General features: G+C 40.8%; 1 protein-coding gene across 5 annotated transcripts in view; it reads left to right on the top strand.

Moving 5' to 3' along the window:
* Positions 1-5,119: 5,119 nt before the first annotated feature.
* Positions 5,120-16,867, top strand: part of znf143b (zinc finger protein 143b) — a 49,894-nt gene continuing 38,146 nt past the window's right edge. Inside the window, exons 1-3 of one of the 5 annotated variants that reach the window (XM_061720774.1) lie at positions 5,120-5,243; positions 13,846-13,961; positions 15,117-15,305. In XM_061720774.1, coding sequence (XP_061576758.1) covers positions 13,856-13,961; positions 15,117-15,305 — 295 coding nt within the window. In that variant the 5' untranslated portion in view covers positions 5,120-5,243; positions 13,846-13,855. Of the gene's footprint in view, positions 5,244-5,273; positions 5,526-13,845; positions 13,962-15,116; positions 15,306-16,867 lie in introns of those variants that run through there. The other 4 variants (XM_061720777.1, XM_061720776.1, XM_061720775.1 and 1 more) reach the window with 4 other exon arrangements.

Genomic DNA, 16,867 nt, shown 5'->3' with positions numbered 1-16,867 from the left:
TCTGCAAACGTCAGTTACATCTGCAAACGTCAGTTACGTCTCTGCTAACGTCAGTTACGTCTCTGCAAACGTCAGTTACGTCTCTGCAAACGTCAGTTACGTCTCTGCAAACGTCGGTTACATCTGCAAACGTCAGTTACGTCTCTGCAAACGTCAGTTACATCTGCAAACGTCAGTTACGTCTCTGCAAACGTCAGTTACGTCTCTGCTAACGTCAGTTACGTCTCTGCAAACGTCAGTTACGTCTCTGCTAACGTCAGTTACGTCTCTGCTAACGTCAGTTACGTCTCTGCAAACGTCAGTTACGTCTCTGCAAACGTCAGTTACGTCTCTGCAAACGTCAGTTACGTCTCTGCTAACGTCAGTTACGTCTCTGCTAACGTCAGTTACGTCTCTGCAAACGTCAGTTACGTCTCTGCTAACGTCAGTTACGTCTCTGCTAACGTCAGTTACGTCTCTGCAAACGTCAGTTACGTCTCTGCAAACGTCAGTTACGTCTCTGCAAACATCAGTTACGTCTCTGCTAACGTCAGTTACGTCTCTGCAAACGTCAGTTACGTCTCTGCTAACGTCAGTTACGTCTCTGCAAACGTCAGTTACGTCTCTGCAAACGTCAGTTACGTCAGTTACGTCGCTGCAAACGTCAGTTACGTCTCTGCTAACGTCAGTTACGTCTCTGCAAACGTCAGTTACGTCTCTGCAAACGTCAGTTACGTCAGTTACGTCTCTGCAAACCTCAGTTACGTCTCTGCTAACGTCAGTTACGTCTCTGCAAACGTCAGTTACGTTTCTGCAAACGTCAGTTACGTCTCTGCTAACGTCAGTTACGTCTCTGCTAACATTAGTTACGTCTCTGCTAACGTCAGTTACGTCTCTGCTAACGTCAGTTACGTCTCTGCAAACGTCAGTTACGTCTCTGCTAACATCAGTTACGTCTCTGCAAACGTCAGTTACGTCTCTGCTAACATCAGTTACGTCTCTGCTAACGTCAGTTACGTCTCTGCTAACATTAGTTACGTCTCTGCAAACGTCAGTTACGTCTCTGCAAACGTCAGTTACGTCTCTGCAAACGTCAGTTACGTCAGTTACGTCGCTGCAAACGTCAGTTACGTCTCTGCTAACGTCAGTTACGTCTCTGCAAACGTCAGTTACGTCTCTGCAAACGTCAGTTACGTCAGTTACGTCTCTGCAAACCTCAGTTACGTCTCTGCTAACGTCAGTTACGTCTCTGCAAACGTCAGTTACGTTTCTGCAAACGTCAGTTACGTCTCTGCTAACGTCAGTTACGTCTCTGCTAACATTAGTTACGTCTCTGCTAACGTCAGTTACGTCTCTGCTAACGTCAGTTACGTCTCTGCAAACGTCAGTTACATCTCTGCTAACATCAGTTACGTCTCTGCAAACGTCAGTTACGTCTCTGCTAACATCAGTTACGTCTCTGCTAACGTCAGTTACGTCTCTGCTAACATTAGTTACGTCTCTGCAAACGTCAGTTACGTCTCTGCTAACGTCAGTTACGTCTCTGCTAACGTCAGTTACGTCACTGCAAACATCAGTTACTTCTCTGCGTTAGCGTGAAAGTTGCAGCAACAACCAGGTATCTGCTCTAACAGGACTTGGTCCACGTAGCTCCTCCGTGGACACATCTCTAAAAGACAGGTTGTCTCCTGCTCCTCCCATGATGCTTTGCTGCATCCAGATTCATCCTTATTTGAAAATGTTTCCTTCTCCCAGTCTTGCTCATGGATGTATTATATTAACTGGATACCAGACAGGAAAATGGCCGCCGTTCATTTCAATGGAAGTTGCTCGCCTGGCGCATACGCCGAAAAAATTTCTGACTTCCGGGTTTACTTCCGCGTTAAGGGGCCCATAGAGCATGCGCAGTTGAGTCACCTCCCATCATGCCCCGGGGCAACATCAATGGCACCGACACGGCCGTGACGTCACGCCCAGAAAGAGACTTTTCTTGGACTTTTCTGGCAAGGAAGGAACATTTTTGACGGATATAAAGTCCATGACTTAAAAATATAGAATACAAAGATTAGTAATTGCCGGTGATTACAGCTGGAGGTTCCTGTGAACAGTTTTAGAGGCTTCTCTTTTACTATTGCGGTCTATGGGAAAAAAGCTTTTTGGGCCCCATGGGATTTTTTGTGGCTGGACACTGGGGGAAATCGGCGTGCCTGCTGAGTGCGAGACCCGGGGGCTGATCTTGCTGTTGTCGTTTGTCTGAATAACTCCACCCCCTCTGCTTTCGGAAGCGGTTCTTTCCTCTAGACCAGTAGAGAGTTGGTGCTACCTTGGAACTGGTTCTTCTGGCCCGGAGCCAGTTCTTTGTCAGTGGAAACAGAAAGTCTGGTTCCAAATTCAGTACTGGTCCAGAACCAGAACCAGAACCAGCCCAGGAACCGGTTTGGTGGAAAAAGGGGTATCAGAGAGGGAAAGTCACTACTCCAAAACCACCAAACCAGCCAGTTTACAGTTTACATCTGCAGATATTAAACTTAGAAGATGTTTCCTTCAGTCTGAAGAAACTAAAATTGAACCCTTAGGTCAGGGGTCGGCAACCCGCGGTTTTAGAGCTGCATGCAGCTCTTTAGCGCCGCCCTAGTGGCTCCTGGAGCTTTAAAAAAAATGTTTGACCTTTTTTTTTCTTCTTTTTTTCTTTTTTTCCTCTTTTTTTTCCTTTTTTCCTCTTTTTTTCTACTTTTTTCTCTTTTCCTTTTATTCTATTTTTTTCCTTTCCTTTTTAATCTCAACATTTCGACTTTTTTCTCAACATTTCAACTTTTTTCTCAACATTTCAAATTTTTTCTCGAGATTGTACTTCAACATTAATCTCAACATTTCAACTTTTTTCTCGAAATTTTTACTTTTTTCTCGACATTTCGACTTTTTTCTTAAAGTGCATAATGAAAAAAAATTCTTCCCCCAGTTCTTACTAATATAGAAACATGCAGCATGTGTTGTCTTCATTCTAAGGCTTATACAAGACTTTTCATTTTTTGCGGCTCCAGACATATTAGTTTTTTGTGTTTTTGGTCCAATATGGCTCTAAAACATTTTGGGTTGCCGACCCCTGTGCTAGACAAATAAACTTGCCATGCCTAGTGTGAATTAGTATTTCTGTCATGGTTTGGTTTTTCTTAGGACCCAAGTGCAGGAGACAGAGGGAGACTGGAGTCAGGAGTTCTCAAAAACAAAAAGGATTTAATCCATAAAAAGGCAAAAACAAGGCGCTGCAGAGCAGGATCAAAAAACACAAAAACCAGGATCAAGACAAAAACTACAAGGAGACATGGAGGAGAGAACAGTACGGACCGACAGAGCACAAAGGAATGACAAGACAAGATATACTGAGGGGATAACGAGACATGACGAGACACAGGTGCAGACACAATCAGGGCAGATGGGACACAGGCGGGGCAAGACAGAAACTGAAGGCAAACTGGAGGCTGGGGGAATGTCAACCTTGACAATTTCAGCTTAGTTATTATCTTTTATTTCAAATAGTGAGCTTATATGCATGTTTTACCTCTTTTCTTATAATTTTATTTCATTTTATTTGTTATTTACCGTTTAATTGTGCCTTGCTGCTTTTAATGTTGATGTAAAGCACTTTGAATTACCTTGTGTTGAATTGTGCTATAGACAAATAAACTTGCCATGCCTAGTGTGAATTAGTATTTCAGCTCGGCTCTTATGTTTTATTTCAAATAGTGAGCTTATATGCATGTTTTACCCTGTTTTCTTATCATTTTATTTGTTATTTACTGTTTAATTGTGTCTTGCCGCTTTTAATGTTGATGTAAAGCACTTTGAATTACCTTGTGTTGAATTGTGCTAGTCCAGGGATCAGCAACCCGCGGCTCTAGAGCCGCATGCGGCTCTTTAGCGTCGCCCTAGTGGCTCCTGGAGCTTTTTCAAAAATGTTTGACCTTTTTTTTCCCTTTTTTTCTTTTTCTTCTTCTTTTTTTCCTCTTTTTTCTCTTTTTTTTTCTTTTCCTTTTTTCTATTTTTTTTCCTTTTATAATCAACATTTCAACTATTTTCTCAACATTTTTACTATTTTCTCGACATTTCGACTTTTTTCTCAACATTTCAACTTTTTTCTCAACATTTCAAATTTTTTCTCAACATTTCAAATTTTTTCTCGAGATTATACTTCAACATTAATCTCAACATTTCGACTTTTTTGTCTACATTTCGACTTTTTTGTCTACATTTCGACTTTTTTCTTAAAGTGCATAATGAAAAAAAAATTCTTCCCCCAGTAATAACTAATATAGAAACATGCAGCATGTGTTGCCTTCATTCTAAGGCTTATACAAGACTTTTCATTTTTTGCAGCTCCAGACATATTTGTTTTTTTGGTCCAATATGACTCTTTCAACATTTTGGGTTGCCGACCGCTGTGCTAGACAAATAAACTTGCCATGCCTAGTGTGAATTAGTATTTCAACCTGGCTCTTATCTTTTATTTTAAATAGTGAGCTTATATACATGTTTTATTTTACCTCTTTTCTTATCATTTTATTTTATTTTATTTGTTATTTACTGTTTAATTGTGTCTTGCTGCTTTTAATGTTGATGTAAAGCACTTTGAATTACCTTGTGTTGAATTGTGCTATATAAATAAACTTGCCATGCCTAGTGTGAGTTAGTATTTCATCCTGGCTCTTATCTTTGATTCCAGACTGAGTTAATAGCGTGTGTGTGGGTTGTTGTAGTTCAGCAGCAGTTTTTCACTGCATTGCCCACATTCCCCCTGTTTTCCCACACGACCTTGTTTTCAACATGGACCCTGAACATCCTCCGCGCACTTCGCCGTTTATCCCGCTAAAGACGCCACATGGCTGCACCCCCGCACCGGCATAGACATTATCCGCTCATCGTGGATCTTAATCCGACGTTTTTGAGCTTTATTTCGCTTGAATAAGGGACACAGTGACATAAAAAGTGCCAGACAATACGAAAACCGACGCAGAATGGCGTCTCTGGGGGCCCAGCAAGCTGAATAGGTCATAAATAAAGCCCGGAGCGCAGTTGACGGACAGCGCCGCGGACCAATGGGAGCGGAGCCTCCGCCTCGGCCAGCCAATGGGCTTGCAGGGTTTGGTAAAGGGGCGGGGCCTGGGCGCGGGGCTGCTGCCGGCGCACATGTTCCGGCGTGCGGCGGAATATGTAACTTCCTGCACAGTTGCATGGTGGTCGGGCAGGAATCGCTGCAGATCTCCGAGGTTGGTGTATTACTTGGTTTTTTACCCAGTGTGCATTATTCCCGCGGCCGCGGCGGAGGGCGGGGGGGGAAGCCGGGTTTGTGGCGGCGGCTCCGGGCGGCCGGCCGGCCGGGGCTGCGCGGCCGGAGGACGAGCCGCCGCCGTGGGGAGAAGCGGCGGATGGAGATGTTTGGAACCCCCGGTGTCCTGCTCTGGTTCTGGAGGTAGCGGTTAGCAGCGGTTAGCAGCGGCGTTAGCAGCGGCGTTAGCAGCGGTTAGCAGCGGCATTGGGAGGAAAGACAGGTGATGATTTTTGGCCCTAAAAACGGCTCTATGTCATTGACAGCTACAAATCAAGACAGAAATCTTTGGTGTAATTACTGACTTAGACCTGAACTTCAACAGCCATCTAAAGTTTATCACTAAATCTGCCTATTTATCACTGTTAATATAACAATAATAGTAATAATAATAATAATAATGATGATAATAGATTTTATTTATAGAGCACTCTTCATTCAAAGAATCTCAGAGTGCTTACAAGATTAAAACAAGTTAAAAAAACAAGTTTATCACTAAATCTGCCTGTTTATCACTGATAATAATAATAATAATAGATTTTATTTATAGAACACTCTTCATTTATTTATCACTAAATCTGCCTGTTTATCACTAAATCTGCCTATTTATCACTGTTTATCACTAAATCTGCCTAAATCTGCCTATTACCACCTAAAAAAAAGCCTTTTCCTATTGATTTTATTCATGGTTGATTTTAACTTGTAGCACTTTGAGATTTGTTTTTAATGAAAGTGCACTAGAAATAAAATGTATTTTCATAATTAATCAGAAAAGAAATCCGAAATAATTTTATTGCCATGTTTGTTGAACACACACAAGGAATTTGTTGTGGTGATTGCTGCAGTACAAATAGCAAATATGTAATGAAAACAGAAAATGTACAACATGAGATTTTAAAGTGCCGGATATGAGTCTGTGTAAAAGTTGACCTAGGATGTGCGTTAATGTAACGCATAAGGTATATATTAAAAAACAATATTAAATATATAATATTAATTAAATGTACAATATTGAAAAAAAAACATTGCAAGAATTGAGTGGATTTTGTCTAAACAAGACATGGAAAAACTTATTCATGCATTCAGTTTCAGACCTGAACTTCAACAGCCATCTAAAGTTTATCACTAAATCTGCCTATTTATCACTGTTTATCACTAAATCTGCCTATTTATCACTGTTTATCACTAAATCTGCCTATTTATCACTGTTTATCACTAAATCTGCCTATTACCACCTAAAAAAAAGCCTTTTCCTATTAATTTTATTCATGGTTGATTTGAACTTGTAGCACTTTGAGATTTGTTTTTAATGAAAGTGCACTAGAAATAAAATGTATTTTCATAATTAATCAGAAAAGAAATCAGAAATAAGTTTATTGCCATGTTTGTTGAACACACACAAGGAATTTGTTGTGGTGATTGGTGCAGTACAAAGAGCAAATATGTAATGAAAAGAGAGAATGTACAACATGAGAGAAAATGTACAATATGGGATATGAGTCTGTGCAAAAGTTGACCTAGGATGTGTGTTAATGTAACGCATAAGGCAAGGCAAGTTTATTTATATAGCACAATTCAACACAAGGTGATTCAAAGTGCTTTACATCGACATTAAAAGCAGCAAGAGATAATTGTACAGTAAATAGCAAATAAAATGAAATAAAATTATGAGAAAAGAAGGTAAAATAATAATAATAATAATAATAATAATAAAAGCACAGGTTGCTAATTTAAGAGTACGCTTAAATAACGAATAAATGAAATAAAATGGTAAGAAAAGAAGTAAAATAATAAAAAGCACAAGCTGTTAGAAATAAGGGCAGTAGAGGTATATATTAAAAAACAATATTAAATATATAATATTAATTAAATATACAATATTAAAAAAAAAACAATGCTAGAATTAAGGGGATTTTGTCTAAACAAGACATGGAAAAACTTATTCATGCATTCAGTTTCAGTAGGTTGGATTATTGCAATGGCATCTTTATAGGCCAGTTTATCACTAAATCTGCCTATTACCACCTAAAAAAACATTGGCAATGCAAGTTTATTTATATAGCACAATTCAACACAAGGTATTCAAAGTGCTTTACATCGACATTAAAAGCGGCAAGACACAATTAAACAGTAAATAACAAATAAAATGAGATAAAATTATGAGAAAAGGTAAAATTCTAGAATTAAGGGGATTCTGTCTAAACAAGACATGGAAAAACTTATTCATGCATTCATTTTCAGTAGGTTGGATTATTGCAATGGCATCTTTACAGGCCTTAACAAGAAATCAATCAGGCAGCTGCAGCTGATCCAGAACGCTGATCCAGAGTCCTTACAAACACCTGGAAACTGGACCACATTACACCAGGAAACTGGACCATATTACACCAGGAAACTGGACCACGTTACACCAGGAAACTGGACCATATTACACCAGGAAACTGGACCACGTTACACCAGGAAACTGGACCATATTACACCAGGAAACTGGACCACATTACACCAGGAAACTGGACCATATTACACCAGGAAACTGGACCATATTACACCAGGAAACTGGACCACATTACACCAGGAAACTGGACCACGTTACACCAGGAAACTGGACCACATTACACCAGGAAACTGGACCACATTACACCAGGAAACTGGACCATATTACACCAGGAAACTGGACCATATTACACCAGGAAACTGGACCATATTACACCAGGAAACTGGACCATATTACACCAGGAAACTGGACCATATTACACCAGGAAACTGGACCACATTACACCAGGAAACTGGACCATATTACACCAGGAAACTGGACCATATTACACCAGGAAACTGGACCACATTACACCAGGAAACTGGACCATATTACACCAGGAAACTGGACCATATTACACCAGGAAACTGGACCATATTACACCAGGAAACTGGACCACATTACACCAGGAAACTGGACCACATTACATCAGGAAACTGGACCATATTACACCAGGAAACTGGACCACATTACACCAGGAAACTGGACCATATTACACCAGGAAACTGGACCATATTACACCAGGAAACTGGACCACATTACACCAGGAAACTGGACCATGTTACACCAGGAAACTGGACCATATTACACCAGGAAACTGGACCACATTACACCAGGAAACTGGACCACATTACACCAGGAAACTGGACCACATTACACCAGGAAACTGGACCATATTACACCAGGAAACTGGACCATATTACACCAGGAAACTGGACCACATTACACCAGGAAACTGGACCACATTACACCAGGAAACTGGACCATATTACACCAGGAAACTGGACCATATTACACCAGGAAACTGGACCATGTTACACCAGGAAACTGGACCATGTTACACCAGGAAACTGGACCATATTACACCAGGAAACTGGACCACATTACACCAGGAAACTGGACCACATTACACCAGGAAACTGGACCGTATTACACCAGGAAACTGGACCACGTTACACCAGGAAACTGGACCACATTACACCAGGAAACTGGACCATATTACACCAGGAAACTGGACCATATTACACCAGGAAACTGGACTATATTACACCAGGAAACTGGACCATATTACACCAGGAAACTGGACCGTATTACACCAGGAAACTGGACCATATTACACTAGGAAACTGGACCATATTACACCAGGAAACTGGACCATATTACACCAGGAAACTGGACCATGTTACACCAGGAAACTGGACCACATTACACCAGGAAACTGGACCATATTACACCAGGAAACTGGACCATGTTACACCAGGAAACTGGACCATATTACACCAGGAAACTGGACTATATTACACCAGGAAACTGGACCATATTACACCAGGAAACTGGACCATATTACACCAGGAAACTGGACCACATTACACCAGGAAACTGGACCACATTACACCAGGAAACTGGACCATGTTACACCAGGAAACTGGACCATATTACACCAGGAAACTGGACCATATTACACCAGGAAACTGGACCACATTAGACCAGGAAACTTGACCATATTACACCAGGAAACTGGACCATATTACACCAGGAAACTGGACCATGTTACACCAGGAAACTGGACCATATTACACCAGGAAACTGGACCATGTTACACCAGGAAACTGGACCATGTTACACCAGGAAACTGGACCATGTTACACCAGGAAACTGGACCATATTACACCAGGAAACTGGACCATGTTACACCAGGAAACTGGACCATATTACACCAGGAAACTGGACCACATTACACCGGTCATGAAATCACTACACTGGCTTCCAGTGAGTCAAAGGATAGAGTTTAAAATCTTACTGCTGGTCTACAAAGACCTGAATGGTCTTGGACCAAAATCCATGCTGGATCTGTTAGTTCCTATGAAGCTCCCAGACCCCTGAGGTTCATCTGGATCTGGTTTGTTGTGGTTCCAGAACCAGAACCAAGCAAGGTTTCTGCAGCGTTCAGTTATTCTGCTCCTCACCGGTGGAACAAACTTCCTGTAGACCTGAGGTCTGCTCCAACTGTAGATCCTTTAAATCAGGATAAAAACATTGTTTACTGAAGCAAATACTTACCTGCTGTATTCTACTGCCCTTATTTTTAACAGCTTGTGCTTTTTATTATTTTACCTCCTTTTCTTATCATTTAATTTCATTTATTTGCTATTTAAGCGTACTCTTAAATTAAATACTTACCTGCTGGACTCTACTGCCCTTATTTATTTATTTTTTTTCTAAATGTTTTTTATTAGAACCGGTTTCAGAAATTACAGAAAAATTTCAAGTATATATTGCTTATAGAAAAACAGGATAATAACAATAGTAACGGTATTAATAAAAAAAGTAATTAAAATAATAAAAAAAACCTACTGCCCTTATTTTTAACAACTTGTGCTTTTTATTAATTTACATTTTCTCATAATTTTATTTCATTGTATTTGTTATTTACTGTCTAATTATGTCTTGCCGCTTTTAATGTTGATGTAAAGCACTTTGAATTACCTTGTGTTGAATTGTGCTTTATAAATAAACTTGCCTTCTGCGTTAAATCGACGCAGAGCCTACGCCGTAGGTTACGGCGTAGGTACGCGGCGAAGCGCGCCGTACGCCGTACGTTTCTGCGTCGGTGTAACGCGGGACCATAAATCAGCCTTTAGCAGCGCCGTTAGCAGCGGTTAGCGGCGGCGTTAGCACCGCGGCTACCTAGGGGTCTGAAATAGGTCTGAAATGGACTTTATCCGCTCATATGTGTCCCGAATGAGACGGCGGATGGTTTTAGGTGAATTGTTCGTTTAATTCGGGTCGTTTTCGTACTTCAGGAGGAAATGTTGCAAGTCACAGTCGCGCTGGAGGCTAGCTGGATGCTAGCTGGATGCTACATGCTACTGTCAAGTCCACAAGCGCCAAACAGATGGAACATGGTGTTAAATATACGAGTTTAGTTTACTTTAATATACGTAACTAGGGAAAAGTTACACAAGGTTTATTCTGTATAAAAATATGCACTGATGGGGTGTGTGTGTGTGTGTGTGTGTGTGTGTGTGTGTGTGTGTGTGTGTGTGTGTGTGTGTGTGTGTGTGTGTGTGTGTGTGTGTGTGTGTGTGTGTGTGTGTGTGTGTGTGTGTGTGTGTGTGTGTGTGTGTGTGTGTGTGTTTGTTTATCTCTGTGTGTGTGTGTATATACTTTTAGCTCATACAAGGCTTGTGGGGCCTACATACTGTATATATGCATAGATAAACATACATATACATAAAAATATGCATACGGAAACATACGTTATATATAAACACGCATAAATAAACATGTATAGAAAGATGGTCCTTTTATTCATCCCTCAGTGGGGAAATTCAGTTTGAGAGAAGTAAAGAAGTAAAAAGTATAAATAGTTTATACAGAAGAAGAAAATAGTGCCGTATGAAATTAAAAAAAAACAGATAAGATATGTATGAAATAGAACTATATTGTACAAATATATTGTATATGTAAACATATATGCACACATAAACGTACATAAATTCTGTCTGGAATGAGTGGGGCAGCTTTTACTCTCAAAACAGAAATGGCAGTTATTCGCGGCGCTCAAGCTGCCAAAGAAATTCACTGGAATCACAGATGACAGTTTCTCTTTGGATGCTGCACTTGGGGTTTCCATGGAAACCACCTCCACAGGTTGCAGTGGATCAACAGCTCCTCTGATATTTGCTCTATTTAACACAAACCTTTTATAGTTTCAAACCTTTAAGCAGTCAGCAGGAGACCTCCAGGAATGAGTCTGGTTGTTATACAACATTATATCATTATCAGCTTTAAAAACGACACGTATCGACCTTTCAGCTGTCCCGTTCTCTAAGCTGTCATCATTGTACGCTGCAAAGCCCATCACAGTTTAGTAATGACTGGACTTTTAAAACATTATTTGTATAATTTATGTATAAACTACACTTGCGGATTGTATTTTTACATTAGGTGTTTTTAGGGTGGGGATTATCCAGCTTTTGACTTGCAGCTAATTTTCTCTACCTTGGATGTGGATAATGTAAAGTTGTGACTGATGTTAGATAGGGCTGGGGATGGATTCAAATGTCAAGATCCGATTCCGATTCTTAAGATTCAGAATCGATTATCACGATTTGATCCGATATTGATTTGGGTTACTGTTAATAAAATGTTATATGACTGTAGTTCTGCAACATATTAATACCAGTATTATATTGAGATTAAACAGCAAGTATTGCAGCTAAGGATGCTGTAAGGACCAATCAGCTCCCAGAATGCTGATAGAACTGAAACAGAAACATCGTGGGTCAGAATTACCAAACAGATCCAGGGAGGAAACAGAGGACCAAAAAAATCGCTTTTATTTTTTCCCCATTTATGAGAATTTGGTTTTTGACATTTTTGCAAATGTAACCCCAAGACAGTATATAAAGCAAAGACATATAGACAATTTATGCAATTATAACTGAAAACTTTAATGTTTTCATACCTTTAAACAGATTTAAAGGCAAAAACATGGCACCAGTTATTCTCGTGTCCAACAAAATATTCCTTTTTTGGGCATAAACAAAAAAGTACCAAAAGTTGTAATGTAGTGATGACATTTTTTTTTTTTTTTTTTAAATCAATCTTTAGACATATGAATCGATTTTTAGGAATTAATATGAGAATCGATTTAAAATCGGAGAATCGATTTTTTTCAACACAGGCCTACTGTTAGAGCAGGTGAATCCCTGAAAGGGCGTTAAGATGCCGACTTCGCCCCCTGAAACCAGCTCCCGTGAACAAAACTGCGTTCTTGTTGCATTTGGACTAAAACTTGCCAGATATTTTATTAATAATTCAGGATATTGTGGGATCAAGGGATAACAAGGGATCAAGCCCATCAGTGTTGCCTGTGAGGGATGTTTGCAGGATAGGTTTGTGTTGAAATAATCGATTTTCCGATTCTAAATCGATTCTCATATTAATTCCTAAAGATCGATTTGTATGTCTAAAGATTGATATTTTTTTTTTTTTCATCATTACATTACAACTTTTGGTATTTTTTTTTAATGCCCAAATAAGGAATATTTTGTTGGACACGAGAATAACTGGTGCCATGTTTTTGCCTTTAAATATGTTTAAAGGTATGAAAACATAAAAATTTTCAGTTATAATTGCATAAATTGTCTATATTTCATTACTTTATATACTGTCTTGGGGTCACATTTGCATAAAATGCTGAAAAATTAAAAACCAAAATAGACCGAAAATGGAAAAAATTTAAACTGAATGTGGGAAAAACTAAAACTGATTTCCTCCGTCTCCGTTTCCTCCCTGGATCTGTTTGATAATTCTGACCCACGATGTTTCTGTTTCAGTTCTATCAGCATTCTGGGAGCTGATTGGTCCTTACAGCATCATTAGCTGCAATACTTGCTGTTTAATCTCAATATAATACTAGTATTAATATGTTGCAGAACTACAGTCATATAATTCATGCAACAGCTGAAAAAACAGTTTTATTAACACTAACCCAAATCAATATTGGATCGAATCAAATCTTGATAATCGATTCTGAATCTTAAGAATCGGAATCAAATCAATTCTTGACATTTGAATGGATCCCCAGTAGTGCTGGGAATTTGGTTTTTAACATTTATGCAAATGTAACCCCAAGACAGTATAATAAAGCAAAGAAATATAGACAATTTATGCAATTATAACTGAACACTTGGCACCAGTTATTCTCGTGTCCAACAAAACATTCCTTTTTTGGGTATAAACAAAAAAGTACCAAAAGTTGTAATGTAATGATGATTTTTTTTTTTTTTTTTTTTTTTAAATCGATCCTTAGACATATGAATCGATTTTTAGGAATTAATATGAGAATCAATTTAAAATCATAGAATCGTTTTTTTTCAACACAGGCCTAATCCCCAGCCCTGGTGCAGAGTCTGGTTTGGGAGAGTGTCCTGTTTCTAGACCCGGTTGTGAGTTCCCGCTCGGTCCTGACCTCCGGCTGATTCTCCCCGTCTGTCTGCAGCAGCTGAAGGATGCTCCTGGCCCAGATAAACCGGGACTCGCAGGGAATGTCGGAGTTCCACGACGCAGACGGGCAGCCGGTGACGCTGTGCCTGACGGAGGCGGTGGCGGTGGCAGGTGAGCTCCGGGCCGGGCGGGTGAAGCCTCCGACCCGTCGATCCAGTGGCTAACGTCTCTGCTAACGTCTCTGCTAACGTCTCTCCTAACGTTTGAGTTTGAGTTTGTTTATTTCGATCAGCAAAAAATAAAAAAGTCCTTCCAACAAAACAAAAAAAAGGGTACACAGGTCGGACCGAAAGGGTAGGGGCTGAAGCTAACAAGCTTATAGATGCCCTAATCTTTTATTCCAGCAAATCATATATAGCATGCATATATACAATACGCGCACATACACATTGATACATTCATGCTTGCATCTACACCCATATACAGTGCACATACTCATATACACATAGATTTTCACACGTACACATATACCTACCAACTATACATATAAATACACACACATACACAGCCAATACCAAACATAATACCAGAGATTCAGTTCAATTTCCCCCAAAATCGTGATTTATATACCACCATGTCTATAAATATCCAGAGTATTGTTTTTAAATTATTTTTTGAATTGCGCAATATTTTTACTTTCTTTGATGTTGTCAGGTAACTTATTCCACAGCTTCCCCCCATGGACAGATACACACACGCTTTTCAGAGTAGTATGAACCATCGGTTGTTTGAAATTCCATCTCCCTCTTAGCTCATATCCTCCTTCTCTATTACTAAACATTTTTTGTATATTACCAGGAAGTAAATTATTTCGTGCTTTATACAAAATTTGAGTGGTTTTGTACTCAACCAAATCCCAGAATTCCAGTGCCTGTGATTTTAAAAACAGAGCATTTGTGTGTTCATGATATCCTACATTATTTACTATTCTTATTGCTCTCTTTTGCATGTTGTATATTGTCTGTAGGTTGCTTCTCTGCTAACGTCTTTGCTAACGTCTTTGCTAACGTCTTTGCTAACGTCTCTGCTAACGTCTCTGCTAACGTCTCTGCTAACGTCTCCTGCTAACGTCTCCTGCTAACGTCTCCTGCTAACGTCTCCTGCTAACGTCTCCTGCTAACGTCTCCTGCTAACGTCTCCTGCTAACGTCTCCTGCTAACGTCTCCTGCTAACGTCTCCTGCTAACGTCTCCTGCTAACGTCTCCTGCTAACGTCTCCTGCTAACGTCTCTGCTAACGTCTCTGCTAACGTCTCTGCTGTTCCCAGACGGCGAGCCCATGGAGAGCATGGACACGGTGAGCCTGCAGGCCGTCACGCTGGCCGACGGCTCCACCGCCTACATCCAGCACGAAAACAAGGCCCCGTTCTCGGACGGCCAGATCATGGACGGCCAGGTGATCCAGCTGGAGGACGGCTCCGCCGCCTACGTGCGGCACCTGTCCGTGCCCAAGACAGGTACACCACACACCCAGCGGCCGCGGGTTTAGTTTAGTTTATTGGTCCTTTCAATTTCCACAACACAAATAACCCAAAGTACAGGTGTAAAACGTCCGTGTAATACAAAAGAAATATATAATTTATATATATATATATATATAACACAATTTTAACTAAAAACCAAGGACCAAAAGGTGTAGACTGAAGCCTAAGCTTATGACGCCGACCCTTTTCACAAGAAAAAAAGAAGGGGGGGGGGGGTTAGCTTTTATAAACTAGTGTATTTTGGATTTAGAGAATGAAACAAAATGCATACATAAATCCATATGAGAAGTTGCCAGAGTATAAACAAAATAACTACATACAGCATATTCCACACGTCATTACTAAATATCATTCCATACACTGTATGTATATATTAGACCCTCCAGAAAAACGCGGGCAAAAATCATTGATTATGCGGGCTAAAATCATTGATTATGCGATTAAATGTGCAGGTTTTTTATGTGCTTTTATGCGGTGAAATTGCGGAATATGCGGGAAGTCGTGGAATATGCGGAAAGTTGCAAAATATGCGAAATATGCAGGAAGTTGCGGATTCGGCGCTGAGCTCTTCCCTCTTCGCTCGCCGCTACTCATCATCATCATCATCATCATCATCATCGTTTATTAGTCAGACTCGAGGTCCATGATAAAAACATACAACACTCAATACATAAGAACACAGATTAAAAGAATGCTGATTGTACTGAGGGAATCCTTGTTAGTTTCTTTTCCTCCGCTTAGTAATATGCTTAATTCAGCGGGCTGTCTCGTCTGATCTGAGGTCGTAGACGGAAAAAAAAAAGAGAGCGCGGGCGGAGGGAGAGAGGGGCGGTGGCGGCCCGGAGGCCGGTCCCCGCCTGGTCTCTCCCCTCCAGCCCGCGGCTCGGTGCTCGGGTGATTGCCGGGCGCACCGACGCGGTGAGGGGACGAGCCGGAGCTCCATCACCCCACGCGTCCGCCGCCCGATCCCCAAGTGGATGGGAGCGTGCGTGCGCAGTGGTACGCGGTCAGCGCGGATCCTGAGTCCACCGGCAGCCGCGCCCCCCGCGCAAGCTGGGGGCTCGGCGGAGACGGCACTCCTTTTTCCTCTCACCCCCGCGGGTGAGAGCTGCTGTTTGGGGGGTGGCGGTTTCTGTGAGGGATGCGCAGGTCCCCGGGGGGGTCCCGTACTTCGCGACCGGGCGTCCCGACATGTCACACAACACTTCCCCCTTTTTCCAAACTTTATGCGAAAATGTGAATTGTGAAATCAAGCGAGCCCCGCATAATCCCCGCATAATCGCATATTTAGCGCGGACATATGCAATTATCGCGGGAAATATGCGCCCTTTTAGGAATAAATCTATCCCCGCGTAATCTGCGCCATTTGGCTGATTATGCAATGAATTATGCGATCGCGTAATCGCGTTTTTCTGGAGGGCCTAATATATAAGCACATACATATACCTACACATATACATACACACACATACACACGCATGCTGTGTGTATGTGTGTGTGTGTATATATATATATATATATATATATATATATAT

Source organism: Cololabis saira, chromosome 5, assembly GCF_033807715.1.
Source record: "Cololabis saira isolate AMF1-May2022 chromosome 5, fColSai1.1, whole genome shotgun sequence".
In the NCBI taxonomy this organism is placed as follows: domain Eukaryota; kingdom Metazoa; phylum Chordata; class Actinopteri; order Beloniformes; family Belonidae; genus Cololabis; species Cololabis saira.
The sequence above is the reverse complement of the archived record's forward strand: the minus strand, read 5'-3'. Positions and strand labels throughout refer to the sequence as shown.